Source organism: Channa argus, chromosome 20 (assembly GCF_033026475.1).
Source record: "Channa argus isolate prfri chromosome 20, Channa argus male v1.0, whole genome shotgun sequence".
Lineage (NCBI taxonomy): Eukaryota > Metazoa > Chordata > Actinopteri > Anabantiformes > Channidae > Channa > Channa argus.
This window is the reverse complement of record NC_090216.1, coordinates 16,475,165-16,495,688: the sequence shown is the minus strand read 5'-3', so window position 1 is coordinate 16,495,688 and position 20,524 is coordinate 16,475,165. Positions and strand designations below refer to the sequence as shown.

General features: G+C 39.6%; 1 protein-coding gene across 1 annotated transcript in view; it reads left to right on the top strand.

Moving 5' to 3' along the window:
- The window catches only part of cacna1g (calcium channel, voltage-dependent, T type, alpha 1G subunit), a 256,257-nt gene that overhangs the window by 199,718 nt on the left and 36,015 nt on the right, over positions 1-20,524 (top strand). Inside the window, exons 24-28 of the mRNA XM_067487999.1 lie at positions 8,912-9,038; positions 9,364-9,489; positions 9,587-9,676; positions 9,971-10,163; positions 11,735-11,785. Of these exons, the coding sequence (XP_067344100.1) occupies positions 8,912-9,038; positions 9,364-9,489; positions 9,587-9,676; positions 9,971-10,163; positions 11,735-11,785 (587 nt within the window). The remainder of the gene's footprint in view (positions 1-8,911; positions 9,039-9,363; positions 9,490-9,586; positions 9,677-9,970; positions 10,164-11,734; positions 11,786-20,524) is intronic.

Below are 20,524 nucleotides of genomic sequence, written 5' to 3'. Positions count from 1 at the left end.
AGGAGGTTTATTGCTTCAACAAATGAGCAAATCCAGGCTGCTGGCTAACAACTAACAAAACAGAAGTGAAGAAGATTCAGTGTAAAGGGATTGTGGACAATACAGATCATTTAGAAAGTGACCAAAGTGCTATTTTAATTTTAATGAAGTGACAATTGAAAAAGATGTGTATATACTTCAGGTCTGCATTCCCAGCCTCTCATGTATTACTTACCGCAGGACCAATCATTATATAGCGACATGTTATACTTCTATATTATAGATGGAACTGGTTTTAAAAAAAATTGTCTGCCCCTTGGACACCTGGACATACACTATGCAGTTCATTCATCAGACCAGTCGATTTAATTACTTTATCCAGATGGTAAAGAGAGTCTATGAGGACTCAGGAAATGGCTTCAGAGCTTGGGTGATTTAGAAAACCTCTCCATGTATTGATTATTTATTTATTTATTTATTCAAATCGGGATTTTTTTGTCTCTGACTTCACTGAGAGGTGAACTGACTCAGCTGAAACGGACTGCAGTTACATATATCTGCAGTGCTGTCTATTCCGGCTGTTTCAATTACTCTGAAGGCCCTCCGGGTAATGTAAGGGTCAGAAATGTTAAATGTATTGACTTTTGTTCACTGTAAAAAGCGCAATGAACGCTTGAGATCCATACTACTCCTATTCATTTAGATCCACACTTGCTCCATCTACTCCTGATGAAATGGGCGCGTGCACAGAATAGGTCGCATTACATCAGGAACTCAATATCCAGCGTTAACTCCACAGGTACATGTGCACGGCCAGCAATGCTGCAGTTTTTCATATGAACAGTGTGGACATTTGCTTACTAATGTTTTGTGAGGAAAGAAATGTTACTTCCAGTATTTGAGCAAACTCCTTTGCACTGTCCTTGAAGTGAAGAAGTTTTTGATCATCTCAGTGTGACTTTACATAAAGTGCAAATATTGTATTTACTTCTATAAAGAGATGTTAGCTTGCAGTCATTATGCTGACAGAATATGCACATATTTAGTCTATCAGATGATGTTTTCCCTTTACTCTATTGCCTGCCCTCCACAGACTACATATATTTTGTTTACATCATACCGTGTCCTTTGTAGATATGCCACCAAAAAGAGACTTTTTTATCATCCCTACCATTCCCCATCCATTTATCCATGTTAAAAAAGGAAGAATAGAAAAAAGGTCAACTCATTTAATTATATGTGATGTTAAGAACTTGCTTCTGGCAGTCATCCCGCTATTAGGAGTAAACATAAAATAAGTGGATATATCCATTTATTGGTCTCGAAACCTCAGGAAAATGTAGGAAACACAGCCTCAGGCTACAGTAGTAGGCTTATGGGGACCCATGCATCTTCAGAGTTTGAGGGAGACCTAATTATAAGTTTTACTTTGGAGCAATAGCGAGGCATCAACTGTCCTGTTCCTACAAATGGTGAGATCCAACTGAAGTCTCTCATAGCTAGGGTCCAAAATTAACAGCCGCCAAGTGCCAAATGCAGGTACATTTTCCATTTGCTGTTTAAATCGCCACACTGACAATGTCAAAAAAGTCATGTAATAAAGGAAAAATGTAAAATATAAATAAAGGCACTCGTCAGTGTTTGGCACACACATACACAAATTTACAAGCCAACCATTATTAAAACATCTGCAGAATCTGTTGCAGTTCTGTGAGAAATAGATTTGGAGAAAACAGATTTGTACGAGGTTGGCTCCAGTACAGTGCATTGGCCACAAAAAGGAATCTTTCTGTGTGCTGCTATGATCAGTAGAATTTTGGGATCAAGGCTTCTTCATTTGTATTTTGTATTTTCTAAAATAAAATCAATGAATTTATCAGCTGCTGATAAATATGTAAAAACATTATTGCATCTAATTTTGATTTTAGTCAATATAATAACTTATTATCTCAATGAAATACTGAAACAAATGTTTTGTCAGTAAAAAATATGATTGGCCACTGAATTTTTTTTTAAACCATTTACTAGCCACCTTGGCCTGTGATTCAAAAACCAATCTTGGACATTGTGTATGGCAAAAAAAAAAAAGGGACCGTAAAAGTTAATCTTAAAACTTCCTCACATAAATAATTTCATATGCACATATGAAAACCATGGACTTAAATATATCCTAAAAATATATCCCGTTCAATAGATTCCAAGATTGTTTGGAAGATATTGATCAATAAAGTTTTGAGAAGATACATCTATCAAGAATAATAATTTCAAGCGAAAATAAAAGCAATAAGTGACGAGAAGAGGTAAAAAAAAAAAAAAGACCAAAATATTTTATTCCAACTTTATGGACAACAGTGGATTAGAAAGTTAAAGATAGCAGTGTGCTCTTCTTTCAGCTGTCTCCTATTCCCAAACTAAAACCAAAAACATGTGTTACAATTCAATATTCATTAGACAGCAGCTGTCTTACCTTTAAAACTGGTGTTTATTTCAGCAGTTTTAGTGTAAACTCATCCGCCGCCTAATTCTGCACTCTGAGCTCACAGGTAGGCTTCCTTCCTGAGACAATTAGATAAATAATTAACCCACATTTCCGTTTATCACTGTTATTTGCGCACTTTGTAGGCACAAAAACAAAGTTTACATTGCATACTTACACATACTTAAGTATTGCCTTTGGTTGCCGCTGTGCCGCATAATTAGTTAAAAACCTAGCGGATCACTTCAGAGGGAAGTGCAAATGTGACATTAGAGAATGAACTCGCTCTCATAGAAGGGGTTTTCTAATTAGATCTGGTACAACTGTGAAAAACAGAACACTTGAAAAGAGTACCTGACCCTAAATGCTGCTGAACGCTCCGTCTCCAACTCGTTCTGCTGTACACCCTGTCTTATTTAATCCCCCAAGGGCAGTGGGGCTGAGGCTGTAATAATGTCAAGTGCTGAAGGTTTTAAAGTCAGATTAGAAAATATGTAGCAATTATGGGAGGAAATTGGACAAATTTTAAGTTTGGGGGGAAAACAGGCTTGGGAGCAAAGGGCAACCATATCTCTCGGGAGGGATGTGTTCAGTTTGAGAAAAATGCAAAACGGCAGAGGGAGAAATAGGATTAGGAAGACCGTGTGAAGAAAGGCAGAGTGAGTGAGTGAGGAAGAAACAGGACAGGATGGGAAAATAAAGAGAGGAAAGAATGGAGCCTGGTAGCTTGGCTCTGTTCTGTGCTGAGGCTGCAGATGACTTACAGAGAAGAAAGGGTGTAAAATCTTTATTAAGGTAGTTATTACTGTAACTTTTAATCCGAGGAAGAAGTACAGCATTAAAGGCTATTGCATATTAAACTATTAGCGTGCTCCTCTGGGTACCCGATATGGCCTGCTTAGAGTGCCTGTTGGTACTTCAAGCCCATGTTAGAGATAAGTCAGTTTGGTCAACACAGAGTAGAATTACTACCTGGACTCCATTAAAGCTATGTTCCTGTTTAACATAGACACATTTTTTGTTCAACAACATGTGAGGACGAAGGGACATTGGTGATAATAGTGCTACTACAAAACCAACAGAAGCAACTCTTATGCTTCTTAAAGGTTCAATGTGTAAAATGCAGCTCTATCAGCAGAAATGTAATGTAGTATTCACTATTGTGTTTTGAGTAGAGTATAATCAACTAAAATAAGAATCATTGCATTATCTTTAGATTGGAACGGGCCTTTAATATTTACCTAGACCACATATCATCTAGACTGTCTAGTTTTTTTATAGACTGTCTAAGAAGGCTTGATCTACAATGTAGCTTTTCCATTAGCAATTACTTTAATATTCTTATTCCTACACCATTGCTAAACAAGTTAACTTTATCTGTCAAAACACCCTTCAGAGGACACATGTCCCCCACACCTGAGTTGCATCACTTTGTTTTTAGATAAAAATTAAAAGCGCTACTGTTGTGGTTAATTTTACTCATTTTCAAAAGAGGGTAACCGTGTGTAAAGATTAAACTCCCGAGAAGAAAATTGTGAATGTTAAGCGTACTATGAAGCCGTGATGGCTTTGTCATCCATAAAGCTTCTGTGTAAGTCTCAGCATCAGCATGTTGTTGCCCCACTTTGTTTGTGGTAAACTCGCTCTCACTGGGTGCTTGAATTAAATACAAGCCTGTCTGTGTTTTCTCCAGCACAGTGCACATGGGATTCACACAGGCAGCATTGGAGCTGCTGATGCTGACGTTGGAATAAAAGTCAATCTACAGTCCTTTATGTGCTCACAGACTGAAATCCATGGCAGCGGAGATTAGAGCTGAAGTAGATTCTGTTTGTACTCAAATATTTGTTTGCATTCTTGGATTACTCACTACACCTGTTTGCATTACAATTACTGCACCAGGCAGGTGATTTTGTGCATTTGTGTGCAGGCGTGTGTTGCAGTTTATTTCTCATTACAGATATTAATGATGGCTTTACATTGCAGAAAAGAGGAGGGTCCACAGGGGTCCATGAGCATGTGTACATGTGACAGAATGATGCATCAGCTTTGTTTAGCAGGGCACACACACAACTCTGCATTTATTTATCAAGTCCGCAACCTGAGCTGAGGGCCTACCCTCGGGAGGGGCTCAGAAGTTAGCACCCCGTCCCACCAAATGGCTCTTTTCCCATCGTGTCCATTCATTGTCCCCACCATACTCCCCATACACCCGCCTCATTGCAAGTTCCTGGCTTTAACTTTGTAAAATTAGAGCTTTTAAACTGTTTTTCTAATTGATAAACCCCCCTGATGTTGACACAGCCTTTGAGCTCATTTATTACTTTGAATTAATGTAATTACCCCCAGGCTTCCATTATATGCCTTTCTCTTCAGTGTGTAAGATTTTTGACCCTCTTTTCTTGACAGTACTGATGGCAGTCAATTATCTCAGTACATAATTGCCCTTCTTTAAGACATTTGGATTATGTTTTTATGATTTCTGAATTTACTCACTTACGGCTCAGTTTACATTCATTGAGTATTTGGTACAGGAGCAGTGAGTGGTATAGTGTTGGTGAGTTGGGGTTAACTTGTTAACACATATTACATATTACTTTCTGTGCAACATGGTGTTGGTAGTTGGCAATACGGCCTCACAGCTAAAAGATTCCTAGTTCTGTATAGAGTTTGCATGTTTCCTGTGCTTGCATGGGTTTCCTCTGTGTACTCCTGATTCCTCCCACAGTCCAGAGACATGCATGTTAGGTTAATTGGTGACTCTGAATTGCCCATATCTGTGAATGTGAGGGCTTGAAGACCAGTCCAGGGTGTACTCCACCTTTCACTCAAAAGCTGGGATAGACTCCAGCCCCTAGAGAGCCTGAACAGGGGTACCAGCACCTGTACAGGGTTCATACAGGTGCTGGTAATCCTTGAAAATGCTTGAATTTTAATTTTGTATTTTCAACGTCTGAAATCTGCTTCGATTTTGGATAAAGTGCTTGAAAATGCTTGAACACAATAAATAGCAGTGTGACTGAGAATTTAGTTTGCTTAGTAGGTATAGAAATAAACTAGTTACACCGACAGTAGGTCTGCCTGTGGTCGGTTTTCATGTGTGACCCTGCCCCAAGACACTCAGGCATTGCTGCGCCAACATGCCAGGAGGTTTTCGTTTTAATAAGCGTTGGCTGAAAAATGAAAAACACAAAGCCTGGATAAAAATAGGACCAAATCAACGCAAAGCCTTCTGCAGTAGAGACCTACAGCTTTTCACCATAGGAGAGTCTGCGCTTTCAGGTCACATGAAAGTCTGTTGTAGTGTAGAATCTTCAATTAAAGTTAGACCCAAGTTACACGTACATGTTAATGTTTATGCTAACGGTTAGCTGGAGAGTTCAAAGAGGAACCAAAGAGGAGATTGATGGATGTAGTGAGAGAGGACATGAAGTTAGTTGGTGTGAGTGAAGAGGATGCAGAGGACAGAGTTAGATGGAGGCACATGATTCGCTGTGACGACTCCTGAAAGGGAAAAGCCAAAAGGAAAAGAAGAAGAAGCTTGAGAATTCACAGGCTAAAGGTTTGAGAGTCGCTGTGTGTGTCAGTTTGGCAAAGTTGGTATTGCATGTCCATTATGAAAGGCTCATTTATGGAATATGCAGTGAACGTACTCAACGTTGCTTAACAGTGACGGTAACATTAGTAACTTTCTGCAACGGAAACGTTGCAAGCAGCAGTGTTTTTCTCAAGCCTTAGTTTGTTTTCGCATTAATTTTAATTAGCATGGCCAAAACATTTGAACCATGTCTCAATATAATAAACCTCAGTACAACTCTTTGTGTTGTTAATGCTGTTTTGTCAAATCAAGTTTTGCTTTGATTTGCACACGACAAAGAAAAATGTTCAAATTCATTTGTAATATAATCGTCAGTTTAACAATAATATTACTTGTTATGTTATGCAGTGGCATGTTAACACATTCAGAACCTGCTGTTTTGTTTTGTTTTTTGTTCGGTAACAAAAGATAATTTATGTTTTTGACAGTAGTTGAGCTATATATACATGTCTTGTTTTCCGGTCCACTCGCATCTTACCCTCACCAAGTCGGGCTCTGCAGAAACGCTGATGTCAACAGAATGGTGGAGTCCCAATAATCTTTAAACTCATCTGGTGCTAAAGGAGTATGCGGTAGAGGATGTGTGGACAAAATCGACTGTGAAATCGCTGTTTTCAAAAAAGATTAATCACATTCAGACCAAGTTGATTCATTCCAAGCGTTAGGATGTTAGATGCTACAGAAAGAATGTAAAAACAATCCGTAACTTATTCAAGAAGAATTAAGAAATTGTTTGTCTAACACAGTCTTACATGACTTGTGTTTAACTGAATGTCTTTTGACATTGATTTTAGGGCGTAAATGTATATATATGTGTGTGTAATATATTACCTTGACAAGTAACTTGTCCAACCCTGGTGATACAGTATAAAGTTTGACAGCTCAACAGGAAGGACAGCTGTGGGTTAAAAAAAGAGGAGAGCACGAAAAGTTTTACACAGCAAGGTTAAATGAGACACAAAGTTTAGCCAAAAAAAAGCCAAGAAAATAGCAGCTGCCTCATTTTTTATTCCCTCTGTATTCCCGCAACTCACCAACACACCTCCTCCCTCAACTCCCTATTTCTATCTCCCAGCATCGCTTAATTACACCCAGTATTTGCACAGTGGGAACACGTCTGCCACTTATTGCCCTACTTGTTGTTCTCTTTCCTCAATGTGAGCGATACACGGGTGTAGGAGAGAGATAGGTGGTGCATGTGTGCAGGTGTTGTGCATAGCGGCAAACTCGTCCCCACTCCTTTGTATAGCACAAAAAACAAGGACAAGCTGTGAACGGCTATGAAATTATGCGGAGAGGTAGATTAGAAGAAATGAGCACTAACGTTTTCTCCGTTTGGCTCCTTCCATCCAGCTCCAGATGCTAATAGACATTCTGGAGAGGAGCCAATCCTTCACAGACCGCATCATCATAGTGTACTGACTCATAATAAGAGTTTGTTTCCACATCGTTTCCTCCTTAACCAGCCTTTTCATTTGAGCATATTTGTCAGAGTTGAGCTCGTGAGGACAACGCGATCTACAGAGGTGCCGGAGCAAGTTTGGCTCGGGGTTTTCATATGCAAAGCAGCACTGTGTAGATTATTTTTTCAGGTAATGTGTGATCTAAAAAAAACAAGCTAGAGAGCAGCTGAAAACTCAGGAGTGTTTATGAACTTAATGAACTCCTCTCCAAGGAGTTGTACTCGTTGCTCGTTTACTTTTTTCTTGTCTCCTACCATGTTTGTGCCTCTTGCCTTCTTAAACTAGATTCCCGTCTCATTTTACTGTACTAGAGAGACAGGCACTTTAATACATTTATGAACCATTAATACCATATGGCTGTGAAAGACTGGCTGTTCTGCATTTTAGGCTCATTATGAAGGGATATGTCACTATTGCTGAGAAACGATGAGTCCAACTCTATAAAGCAACACATGCAAATGCAGTTCTAGCAGCCTCTGTTGGGCACCAGCATTACTGCACCCTTGCTTGGTTTTTAATAAAATGTCAGCAGAGAGGCAGTGAGGTGCAGAGTGATGAGGTGTAGCCATAGGCTCGTTATTCTCTGATAGAGCTATTGATCGGTGGCCTTTGTTGGTCCGAGCTCCTTATTATTGCACGTCTTCTCTTAATGTGCTATTGACTCTCCCTTCACTCAACTGTCTGCTCAGGGGAAAACACACAATGTAGACAAAAGCTGAGCAAATTATCACCTCAACCGCTTCTTTGACTATCAAGAAATGTTTTTCTCTCTTAGGCCTTAGTCATGTATCATCTTATCACATCATATTGACTTTGGAATGTGTGTGCTGTTGTTGGTGCTCAGGCATTAAACGCTGTAATTTTTGTGTGAAAGCCGGTGCATTGCAGTGCCGAGTGCCACGCTGGTACTAATTAAACGTCCTCATCAGTCCATTGGTTTAATTAGATGTGTCTGTTTCCTCAATTGCAAAAATGAAAGGGAAGCAGAAGGAGGCGTGAAAGAGATTTTAGGTTTTTATAGGAGAGCGTGACTAAGCAAGTGAGTGGAAGAGAGGTTAATTTGTCTTTGAGCCAACAAGTGTTCAGATTTGAAAAAGTTCTCAAGTCCTCTGTGGACATGAGCAAAGGGGTTTCTAGCTGTGGTAAACATGAGAAATTGAGAAAAAAAGGAAGTGTGTATGTGCATGTAAGGGCATCCCACATATCCCCAGGCACAGGGTGAGGGCTTGGGGGTATATGGGGGTTGTGAGGAGGTTGCGGGTTGGAATGCTGCAGGCTTGACAGTTCCATCTGGTCTTAGCTGTACTGTAAGTGACCTCAAATTGCTTGCATTAACACACACACACACACACACACACACAGTGCACTAATACCCCATTATATGCTGTGTTCCAGTGTGATCAGCAGAGCCCCAGGGCTGAAGCTGGTGGTGGAAACTCTGATGTCATCGCTGAAGCCCATTGGCAACATCGTGGTCATCTGCTGCGCCTTTTTTATTATCTTTGGAATCCTTGGAGTACAGGTGAGAGGGGAGGGTGAAGAGAGGGAGGATTCACGCACAAAAAGATATCAAGGTTGCATTTTAGACAGCCATGACACACTCTTTTTGACATTTCAAAATAAAAGGATGCACATTAGAACAACATCTTAATATAAGTATAACTTCACCTACTTTAACTTTTAATAAATATAATGTAATATAATATTATGATGTGGTTTTTAAATGGGTTAATTTCAACACAAACGTTGGTAAGATGATAGAAACACAAGCCAAAGGTTAACAATCAGAGTTCTTGAATTGAGATTTACTGTAAAACAGAGAGCATGTCTATGTTTTTTGTCTCCAGCTCTTCAAGGGGAAGTTCTTTTTTTGTCAAGGAGAAGATGTAAGGAACATCACCAACAAGTCAGACTGTTTGCAGGCTAACTACAAATGGGTCCGGCACAAATATAACTTTGACAACTTGGGACAGGTACAGTTTTAGCAGTGCTAAGATCTCTGATCAGTAAACACATAGCCTAATGGTCTGTTGAGCTGTTTGAATAAAAGTTCTCTCTTTTCCGTCTTAGGCCTTGATGTCTCTGTTTGTTCTGGCATCCAAAGATGGTTGGGTGGACATTATGTATGATGGACTGGATGCTGCAGGAGTTGACCAACAGGTAAGTCTGTCCACAGAAACACACATGTACGAATAATACATGTTTAACACACCGTGGCCCATCCTTTCTCTAAAGCTCAGGAAAATCGTTTTGGACCATTAACCACTAACACCTGACTTGCTCTGTTAGCAGTTTTTTTTTTTCGTCCTTTTGGCTTATCCCGTGAGTTCAGGGTCACCACGGCGGATCATTTTTTCCGCATTAGCAGGGATTTACATACAATGTAATTTCTTTCATGTTTTAATAAAAGGCTTCATAATATCTATGGAATTCTTTATCTTGTGTATGTTTCAGCCCAAAAGGAATAACAACCCATGGATGCTGCTATACTTCATCTCTTTCTTGCTGATTGTGGCCTTTTTCGTGCTCAACATGTTCGTGGGTGTGGTGGTGGAAAACTTTCACAAGTGCCGGCGCCACCAGGAGGCAGAGGAGGCCAAGCGCAGGGAGGAGAAGAGACTGAAACGCATGGAGAAAAAGAGACGGAGTAAGGAGAAGGAGCTGACTGGTCGGTACTCTTTCCACATCTTTCTGAGTCCTGCTTGATTTAAGCCTGAGCCTTTATTTTTTATTATTTTTTGCTTTTTGATTTGGTTTGGCCTATTCAGAAGAACGCAATTAGTGAGCTAGCATCAACAATAGTCGCTACTGTGGTTTTTTCCCCTCAATAGTCATCTTTTCTTTTTTTTTTATTAGCCCTCTGATTAGTTTTAGTTAAGGTCCGGTGGTCACCTACTTTAGCTCTGCAGATCCTGCTTCAAGCTGTGGAGGCTCTTCTTGAACTCCTACTGCAAATTGTCAGATGTTAAGAAAAGCTTCCATAATCAGCATGTTTACAGAGCTTGGACAGCTGACCGCTGGTGTTAGCCCCCTTCCTTTTTCTCTTCCCTTACCTTGCCTGGTCTACCGTAGAAGCCGTGCTTGGGTTGGCCCCTTGAAGCATGCCCAGTGAGTGCTGACAGACGGGGTTTGCATGGTGGTGGCTATACAGAGCTAGAGGGAGGGGGAGTTGTTGATCATTTAATCGCGCAGATGAAGAAGATGACCCCCCTCCCTTCCCCTCTTCTGCATGTGGTTTAGTACAGCCGTGGGGGAAGGGATAGACAAAAATCTAGAAGAAAAGGAGGAAGACTTTCTCCTTAGTTGTCCTGTGAAGATCTGAAATCCCTTCAGGTGAGATCTTTTACTGAAACCCCTATCTGTCCCCCCTCCCCTCCGGCTGTATAGGAGTTCTTGACAAGCAGCTTGGTTTGGTTTTTATTCTTTCCACTGCCTCCTACATTCAAAAATACAACTGCTATATTAGCAGTGTGCCTATATTAGCTGAACTGTACTTGATGCTCAAGGCAATTTGTGTTTTCTAGTCGTACAAGGAGCAGTGGACACTAATGGATCCTTAAAGCTGAAATAAAAGTCGCTTTGATATCATTCTATTGGAACATTTTATTGGGTTACTGGAATGTTTCCATTCAACTCTTGAGAAATACAGATGGACATTAATCTTCCTTTTTCAGGAGATGTCTGGCAAGGGTATCTGACCATTCGAGAAGCTTCCCCAGGCCCTTGCACACTCTAACACATATATCTCCTGTAGATGCCCTTTCCCTTTGCTTCATTGTTTTTGTTCCCTGTGGTTTTTCTTCTGGGCTTAAAATTTGTGGCCTGGAACCATTTTTATACAGAGTTCTGTTTAGAAAGAGAAACGGACAAGATGTTGGTTTATTAGTTACAAAGCAGCACAAAAAGACAAGTGATGGCTTACTGGTTTACACAGTAGAACACAGTTTATGTGGTGATTGTAATGTCTACCTTGGTTTAAGCGTCTTGATCATTAAAAAACAAAAAGCGAAAGTGGTAATTTAAAGAACTGGACTCAGAATCACTGGAAAGAGGTAGGAACATAAACCAGCTTAATCTTTCATCGCTTCCTTCTGGCCTTACTCCATCCCTCTTTCCCTCTTTCTCTCTCTTTGACACTCTCCTGTTTCTAATTCTCATTCATCCTTCCATCTTGCTTTCTTCTGCTTCTCCCTGACTAACACGGTCTCATTCCTCTAGATTTATTGGTTCCGGGGGTGAGTTGGGCTCTCTCTGAAGGCACATTGAAAGGTACAGACTTTCCAGCATGTTCTGTGTGTCCCTTTAAAACCCCCACCACCACTGACCACGACCGCCCACCATGGTGGCTAGGGTTCTAAGTTCAATGATCACGGGAGGTAGGGCCCCATCCCGCGTCCCCGCCCCCCTGCCTCTCTCCCATCAGCCTTCAGTCCGCTGGACATGCTGTTACCTGTTTTCTCTGTCGTGGCTTTGTCTTTCACAGCTCTTCCACGCTGTCCGCGAACCACCCACTGTCCACAGCACTGCACCAATGCACCACCACAAGACAAGACTTGGTTTTAAGAGAAGGTAGTGAGGGCCAAAAAATTTTGAACAAGTTATGAGTTAAAGGATTATGGAGCATTTTTTGTTTTGTAAAAGCTCTTCTATTGGTCATGGTAACACTGCATTCAACCAAGTAATTGTTAAGTGGAATTGTTTGAATTGCTTGACAGGGCAAGAAACAGGAATAAGGATATCTCACTTGTAGGTCGCCTAGGATAAAAGTGTCATAATGACTAAGTGTAAATGAAAAGTAAACCATCAAGTTGTAACAAGACCATGGAATTGTTTCCCGGGTAAGGATTAATTCAATTCAATACAATTAAACTTTATTTATATAGCGCAAATTCACAATGTAATCTCAACTTTACAGAATAAAGTCAGAATAAGACTATAAAGATGTATAGAGAGAACCCAACAATTTCCCCTGGAGCAAGCCATAGGCAACAGTGGAGAGGAAAAACTCCCTTTAATGGAAGAAACCTCCAGCAGAACCCGGATCAGGGTGGACGGCCATCTGCCTTGACCAGTCAGGGTGAGTGGAAAGTAGAGAGAAAAGAAAAAGAGCAACAAAGCAACCAGAAAACATCGGGCAGGTTGGTAGGACCAGTAGCTGCAAGCTTTATCAAAAAGGAAGGTTTTGAGCCTAGACTTAAAGTAGAGAGGGTGTCTGCTTCCTGAATCTGAACTCGGAGTTTGTTCCACAGGAGAGGAGCTTGATAGCTAAAACCTGTGCCTCCTATTCTACTCATAGGTTCCTTGCAGTAGCACAGGAGGACAGAGTTATGCCATCTAGAGTAACGATATAGTTGGAAAGCATATTTCTAAGATTTTTAGGCCCAAATAAATATGACTTGTCTTGTAGGTATGCTTAAAGTTTGATTAATTGATTTTTTTCATCTGGTTCCATAGATAGAAATAGCTGTCGTCAACGTAGTGTTTTGTAATAATTTTGCCTAAAGGCCTAAAACAGAGCCTTGTGGAACTCCATAGCTAACCTTTGTGTGCATGGAGGATTTATCATTAACATGAACAAATCGCAATCTATCAGATAAATAAGATTTAAACCAATCTAGTGCAGTTCCTTTAATCCCAATTTCATGTTCCAGTTTCTGTAATAAAATGTTGTGATTAATGGTATCGAATGCAGCACTAAGATCTAACAGAACAAGTATAGAGACTAGTCCATTATCTGAGGCCATGAGAAGATCGTTGTTGACTTTTACCAGTGCTGTTTCTGTACTATGATGAACTCTAAATCCTAACTGAAAGTCTTCATACAAATTATTCCTGTAAAGGTGATCACCTAACTGCTTTATAACACTTTTTCAAGGATTTTTTAGATAAATGAGAGATTAGATATTGGTCTGTAATTGGCTAAAATAATATAAATAAATAAAATTGGCTAAAACACTTGGGTCAAGATAGAGTTTTTTTAAGTAGTGGTTTAAATACAGTTACGTTATAGGCCTGTGGTACATAGCCTGTTTCTAAAGATAGATTAATGCTAATACAAATGTATCTATCTTGTTCTTATTGTCCTTTATTAGTGATGAACAATATGCTGTTTTTTCGTTACAGAGGAATTTTCTAAATTTTAAAACTTTTTCCAGGCTAAACGTGATTCTTCTAACTTTTGTGATACCTGACTTAAGTTGAATTATACCATGGAGATTGTCTCTTGGTTTACTGGTTTACTGCTTCTTTTTTCAGAGGGGCAACGGTCTTTAAATAACGTGGCTATAAACCCAGAATCAAAGTACTCAAACACTCTACAGTTATTGAAGATTTAGTTATTGAGATAACTATGTCAAATTGTGATTTACAAAAGATCCAGTCAGAGCCATAACCAAACATTAAAAGTGATAAACCGGTCAACAGATCAGCCAAATTACCTATGAACAGGTAACAACATTTCAAGAAAAGTGCTTGAAATGTTGAAATCATTAGAAACTAAAAACTGTTTGTGTTTTACTTTTCATTAGTGAAGTACTTCATTCGTTAATCTCAGCAATTAACTTGCTGACACTTACCAATAGCAACGACGGCCAAAGCTATAAAAGCAGGATCCAGGTTTTGATAATCCAAAACAGTTTAATCAGATTGTTCAAACAATGCCATCTAGGATGAATAGATTATTTGTGTTGCTAAGATCTTTCTAAAAGCATCCTCTATTCAAGGTCACTGGCTTCAAGTAAAGGATGTTGGACCAAAAACATTTTATCAAGAACATTCTGTTACTTTCTGACTGACTGTTTCTGCTGCACTTAAAAACTTCATTTAAGACAGCCGTTGCCAAAGTTGTAAATGTGATCATCTTTTCTTAGCTGAAAACCCACAAAATGCTTCAAATGCATTGTTCAAATTGGAAAAATGTTAGGGATTTGTTGCAACAATACATTTCTCATTTATCACACACACTTTACTAGGACACCATTATTAAATCATAACCTGAAGTAGAATTGAGGTTCTTGTCAAACGGCCTCCATTCATTTATTTTCTGCAACAAACTGTGTACAAAGGTCACAGACTTGTTTTTAAGTGAGACCATAGGAAGTTTATAAGTATATAACAGCAGTTGGTCTCGTTGGGCATAAAGGTCATCTCAGGGCTGCCTTAACACTCTGACTGGTCAAAATGTTGCAGCTACAGCAGCCCCTATGGCAATCTGGTTAAAGTATTGTTCGTGGTAAGTAGGGAATGCTGAGGGGTGTGTAATGACATGTTTGTCATTGTTTTCAATGCTTTCACTAACTCTGCAATTTTGGAGTTTGTGTGTGTGTGTGTACAGTACGTGTAGGTATGGGTTTGATTTTGTTTTGATGTTTAATATCCACAGGCAATGTGTGTTAAAAAGGGTCACATTTCTGGAGGTAGACTTTACTGTGCTGGATCGTATTTGTGTGTGTGTGTGTGTCATGGAGCAGATGGTTGCAGAGCAGGTTGTAAAATATGCAGGAGCAGCCCTTATCCTCAAATCCCTTCTCATCTCAGTCTAGATGACTGTCTGAGAGGGGACCTGAACCCCCCGCACCCCTTTGTCGATCCTATGTGACATTTTCCTCAGGACATGAGTGTTTGCAGTATTTTGATATTTTCACCCAAAGGTTATTACAAAACTCCCAAGAACATAAAACACACACATACAGGGACTGCACGGTGTAGTGCTTGTGTATTTGTGTTAGAGTGGACATTGCTCAGGGAATAAGGTGTTTATTTGTCAGGGTGCACATATTTGTCACGCACTTTGTGAGTGTGTGGAGCTTGCACTGCACTGGCTGCAGCCGTTTGTGGAAAATAGAACAAAGACTAGAAAAGTGATAATGGAGGAAGTGCAATAAAATTTGGACTGATTATTGAGCGAAGAGAAAAGTGCATAGAGAGATTATTAATTACTATTATTGGAACAAGTTGTCACTATAGTCAAGTACAGGTAAGAAACACAATCGTGTAAAAGCTTTAAATCTTAGATTTGAACTCAAGTGTGACAAAAGTCAAAAAGTGAGCAGAGAAGTGACTTGGACTTCATTCCTAACACTCCCAACTCTCTCTGACTTACAGTATATGTAATCTACTACAAGTCGAAGCTTTTAGCTATGCTAACATCCGCATGCAGACATGCACAGTCAGTTACTACTGTTACTACTCAATGTGTAGCCCTCTACTGGGTTTTCTTGAGCCAAAGAAACACCCAGTTCTCCTGCTTTGGTTTTACAAAGTGAACCATTTTCTCTCACAAACACTCTTTGTTTGGCTCCATACAGACACCTACTATGGACTTCTTTAACCAATAAGTTGCTCACATGTTTAATGTTCATAAGTGATGGCTGAAAAGACCCTCTGCTAGAGACATTTGTCATTTTAAGTGCAGCTTCAGTACCAGCTCAAAGTGAGAATATCATGGAAGAATATGAATGGGCTCTGCCATTTGCTAATAATAGGCTAAGTACTGTGTGTTTGTCAGAGTTCTGGCATCATTGTCTGAACTCATAATTCATATTCTTTTAGTCCTACACAACTCAATGCTGCACTGGTGAGTGTATTGTGAAAGGGAGCAGTGCTGCAACACTACAGGTTAAGATGGACAAAACTGATTATAATGATCAGCTATGTTTTTGTTAGTACTGCCTGCTGATCCTTGAACAAATGCCCAGATTGGCACCAATACTGATTATCTGGCTGGGATTAGATCAAGTGCTTATAAAACACCTTTAACTCAACTTTGAACAGATCAAGTTTTGTCTAATTTAATGTAACTTTGAACAGTTTACTGTCATCAATTGTGTCAGAATTCAATTCTTGCTCTTGAAGACTAGTCTGAATCACAACCACATTCCTAAACCAGGACTGAGTAAAAGAAGTGTCTAAGAGGTTGAAAGAAAGGTGATAAACACATGGACACAAAGAAAATTTCAGCGTCAAACAGAGCTAGATATGCATGTACTCTGACACACAGTGAGCTACACAGTCCATCACACAGTCGTAAGCACACACATCCAGGACAACCCCCTCAGGGTCAATGTGAAGCATCTCTTTGTTCGAGTTGACTTGTGTGGAGTCATGCATCCTGCTGTCAGAGTCAGCTGGTTATGACAGACACATCAGGAGATGCTAACAGCGCATTGCACATGCTATGTGCTGCAAATTACAAGTATAGTTTTGTATTATTTTCTCCCTGTTCCACCCTCAGCAACTTATCAGAAAGATGTCATGCAGGATATTTTGACAGACAGGAACTTGTATCAGGGTAATGATGCTCTCAGTGTCTGCATGAGTCTATAGGCTGTTGGCTGTTGTGTACAGCAGTAGCAGTATTGATAGTAGCGTTTACTCAGTTAGACCATTGTAACCTGTATTTTTATATACAGTATTTGAAACATTTAGATTTATGACACAAGTTATCACCATAAATTAGGTAACTTAAGAATTATCCAAATGTTTTTTTTTTGTTATCCATGATAGGCCATCCCTTTATGGGTATTTGTTTTGTTAAAATATTAAATATTATTCTATTAAATGTTAGACCATAAGGACAAAGGCCAATCACAAGATCCAAGAACTTAAGCTGTTGCCTTGTGCAAGATTCTCTTTTTGAGATTAAAATAACCTACTCACTATATGGTCCCTGAATGCCTTTAAGTATATAAGTGTTTATTTGGTGGGTGGGGGTTGTCAAGCCGAGAAAACTGTGGCCCAGGCTTGTTAACAGGTGGCTCTTAACTTCACAAACAGGCTGAGCAGCCACACGATGGCCCAAGCAGCTCTGGCTGGGTCAGCCCCGACGTGTTCACTCTATTATAACACTCTCTCATCATATCTCATCCCAAACAGTCAAGGAGTACGCAGGTATGCAAGTACACAAAGAAAATAATGTATATACCTCAAACTCTGTGAACACACATAAAGGTGGGTTTCTGGGATAGGGTCTTTTACACCATCTGGGTTATGAGTTTAACTTTGAGTGTGTTTTTGATTTTTAACTTTTATGCCTTTTGTGCACTTCTGTTGGTGGTGGGCTCTTGCTGCTTTGACTCTCACACATTTAGGAACTGCCTGCCAGTGGTGCCAGCATCTCCCCTCAGCATCTGTTTTCAGCTTTCTGTAAATCGGCTCCCGCCCTCTGTCCCACAACAGCTCTTCTCTGCTTTTGTTTCCCACTCATGGCAACTTTGTAGGCTGACTGCACACAGTCAGTGACTGCAACCAAAGCACAACATTAAAAGTACCCTGTGGAGTTGTATTTACATTCACTATTTCTCACCAAAACACATCATGTGTAACTTAACTTTAATTCTGTTGCGAAGTCGGACAAACGTGTAGAAACTAAGTAAACTTAAATAGAGCTGTTTTTAAATTTAGTACCTTTAGTGACATAGATTTTTTTTTAACACAAATTTACTAATGACAACTTTTAAATTTAATGTTGATGACAAAGATGAAAAAGACCACAGGCTAAACTAGCCTAACTAAACGGATCATTTTGCAAATAAAGTGCATGAAGGTGACTTTCATTCATATACTGGGTGAAGAGGAGAGGCAAATGATTCTTTCCCTTAAAGTTGGCCCCTACACTCTGAGCCAACATCTCTCCCTCATCTTACTTTTCTATCACTGTTCACGCAATACTTTATCGGAGGCATTCAGGGACCATATATAGCGTAGGAAAGTTTGAAAGGACTATGCTGTATCAATCACAGAAACTCGACCTATGTTGTCACATTTTTTTATATTGATAGTTGTTTCACCGGGTTTGGATCAAATTCCCACATACAGGTAAAGGCAGCAGAGTTAAAATAGAGAACAGTAAATTTGCATTTTGCTTTAGTGGTGACATAATTATCTCTCACCTGCTTTACAGACAACCTGTTTTGAATTCCAATTCATATTCATGAATAGGTTTGCAAGAATAAATCACATTTATCTCTGAAACACTATGTACACAACATTTAACAATTAATGAAACATGCAATACATTTACTCATTTACAGACTGATTGATCTATAGCTCGACAACATTTGATTTGACAATTATAATTAAAAGTGTCATTTAGAATTTCTTTTCACCAGTTGTCAAAACTGGTTTAACACTGAATGCAGGTAAATTTGTCTTTGAGGTTCACAAAGTTTTTTAACCTAAAACCTCCAAGTCTACCGAAGTATATTCAGATCATATGCTGAGCTGGCTAATGCAAGTGCTCAGGTTTTGAAGAAAGTATGAAGCACTTGTTTTATGTATAATAGTCTCCCTGTTTTTAAGAAGCGAGCTTACAGCTGTGCAGCTAAACGTGTCAGTGGCTGTGAACAATGTCTATTTTCTATGTAGATTCATAAATCCTCATCACCTTGTGGTGGGTAAACAAAGTCATTTCCTCTGCTGTGGTGATAATCTTTGTTGCTAGTACACTGTCACCAACATGACGAGGACAATGAGATCGTCACCTCACACACTGTTTACCGAGCACACATGAGGACAGCAAAATCCCAAAACAGAAGTGTGGGTATATGCAAAGTAGCTTGACATCCACGAATAGCTTCTCTTTATATATTAGCAAGTACACACAAACGCATACACACAAGTAGAGACATAAACCAGCTGGCGTCAATCCCTAGCTGCAACTGGGTCAGAGCTAACAGAGATAAATCTAACGGAAGTTTCACATTGCCCCTCTTTCTTTCTTCTATTCCTCTGATGTAGAGATGTAATTAATAACTCCGGTCCTTTAGGAGGTGGGCAAAGGAAGTGGGGGGGGGGGAGTTGGGGTATAATAATTTAAGAGAGAGGAATGTGATATGGAGGTAGAAAGTGAGGATCCGAGAGAAAGCGAGAGACTGTGACATAGCTTGGCACGAAGGCTCATAGATGCAGCTCAGGCGCGTAAAGGCCTGACGCCACAAGGTGTAGGTTTTTTCTGGGTTTCATTATGTTACATTTCACCTGCCAGGTGAGGGGAACCTCGATTTTAATTGTGAAACATGACTCAGCCACATGACATACAAATGCTGTTTATTTAAACTATCTAATGAAAATCTTTTAGATCTTGGACACAACAAACATATTAGTTCAGCCATAAATCTAAGTAATGAACGACTGATGATAGATGTGTACTTAATAGCTGACAGCTGAAACGTTTTTTTTGTTGATGTACCTCAGAGAAAAATCGACAGTAAGACAATGAGTAATAAATCTTGAAGGCAATGTTTTAATGCTCTACGTGCTGTGAACAAACAAAGTAATCGCTTAGTTTGATTGAAACACTAAGTAATTTGTGGGAAGGAAAACACTGCCCCATCAACATACTCTGAATTTTTCATGGTGGAAACTTTCTCTATGAATATTTCATCTACAGAAATGTCAAGAAAGGAACAGCATGGAGTAGAGTGGCAGACAGTGTCCTACTGTACTGCTGTCCTGCTGCATTGAATGTAGTGATGAAAGACACATCAGGTAGACTTTTCCTTTTTTTTTTTTTTCCTATACAGGCGAGTTCTTTTGGCAGAGACTGGAAGCTGTGTCCTTTGTATGTCTGTGCATATGCAGCATGTCTAATCACATAGAAATGGCTGGTAAATTATAGGGTAGCATTGCTGGTAATTGTTTAGAGACGACTGCAAAGAAAATCCGATCTAACTTGTATGTGCTTTTTTCAAGATGAAAGTTCACAAAGGCCAAATTTTGTGGCCCATCCTCATGCCACCTTTGTTGAACCCCATGTTTGCTTTGCAGGTATTTTGTCATAAACCACAAACTGAATAAAAGAACATGAGATGAATTCATAAGTAGTACTTAGAGTGTGTTGCTAACTAATTTTCACCAATGCTGCTGTTGTAGATTGTTATCTCGGTACAGACACTTATGAAGATTAATGTTCCTGCAGGATGTCAGAGACTGCCTGAAGAAGTAACTAAAATCCTAAGCATTGTGTTACATCTTCGAGTCAGGACTGTGGCTTCATTTTGCTGTCATGAT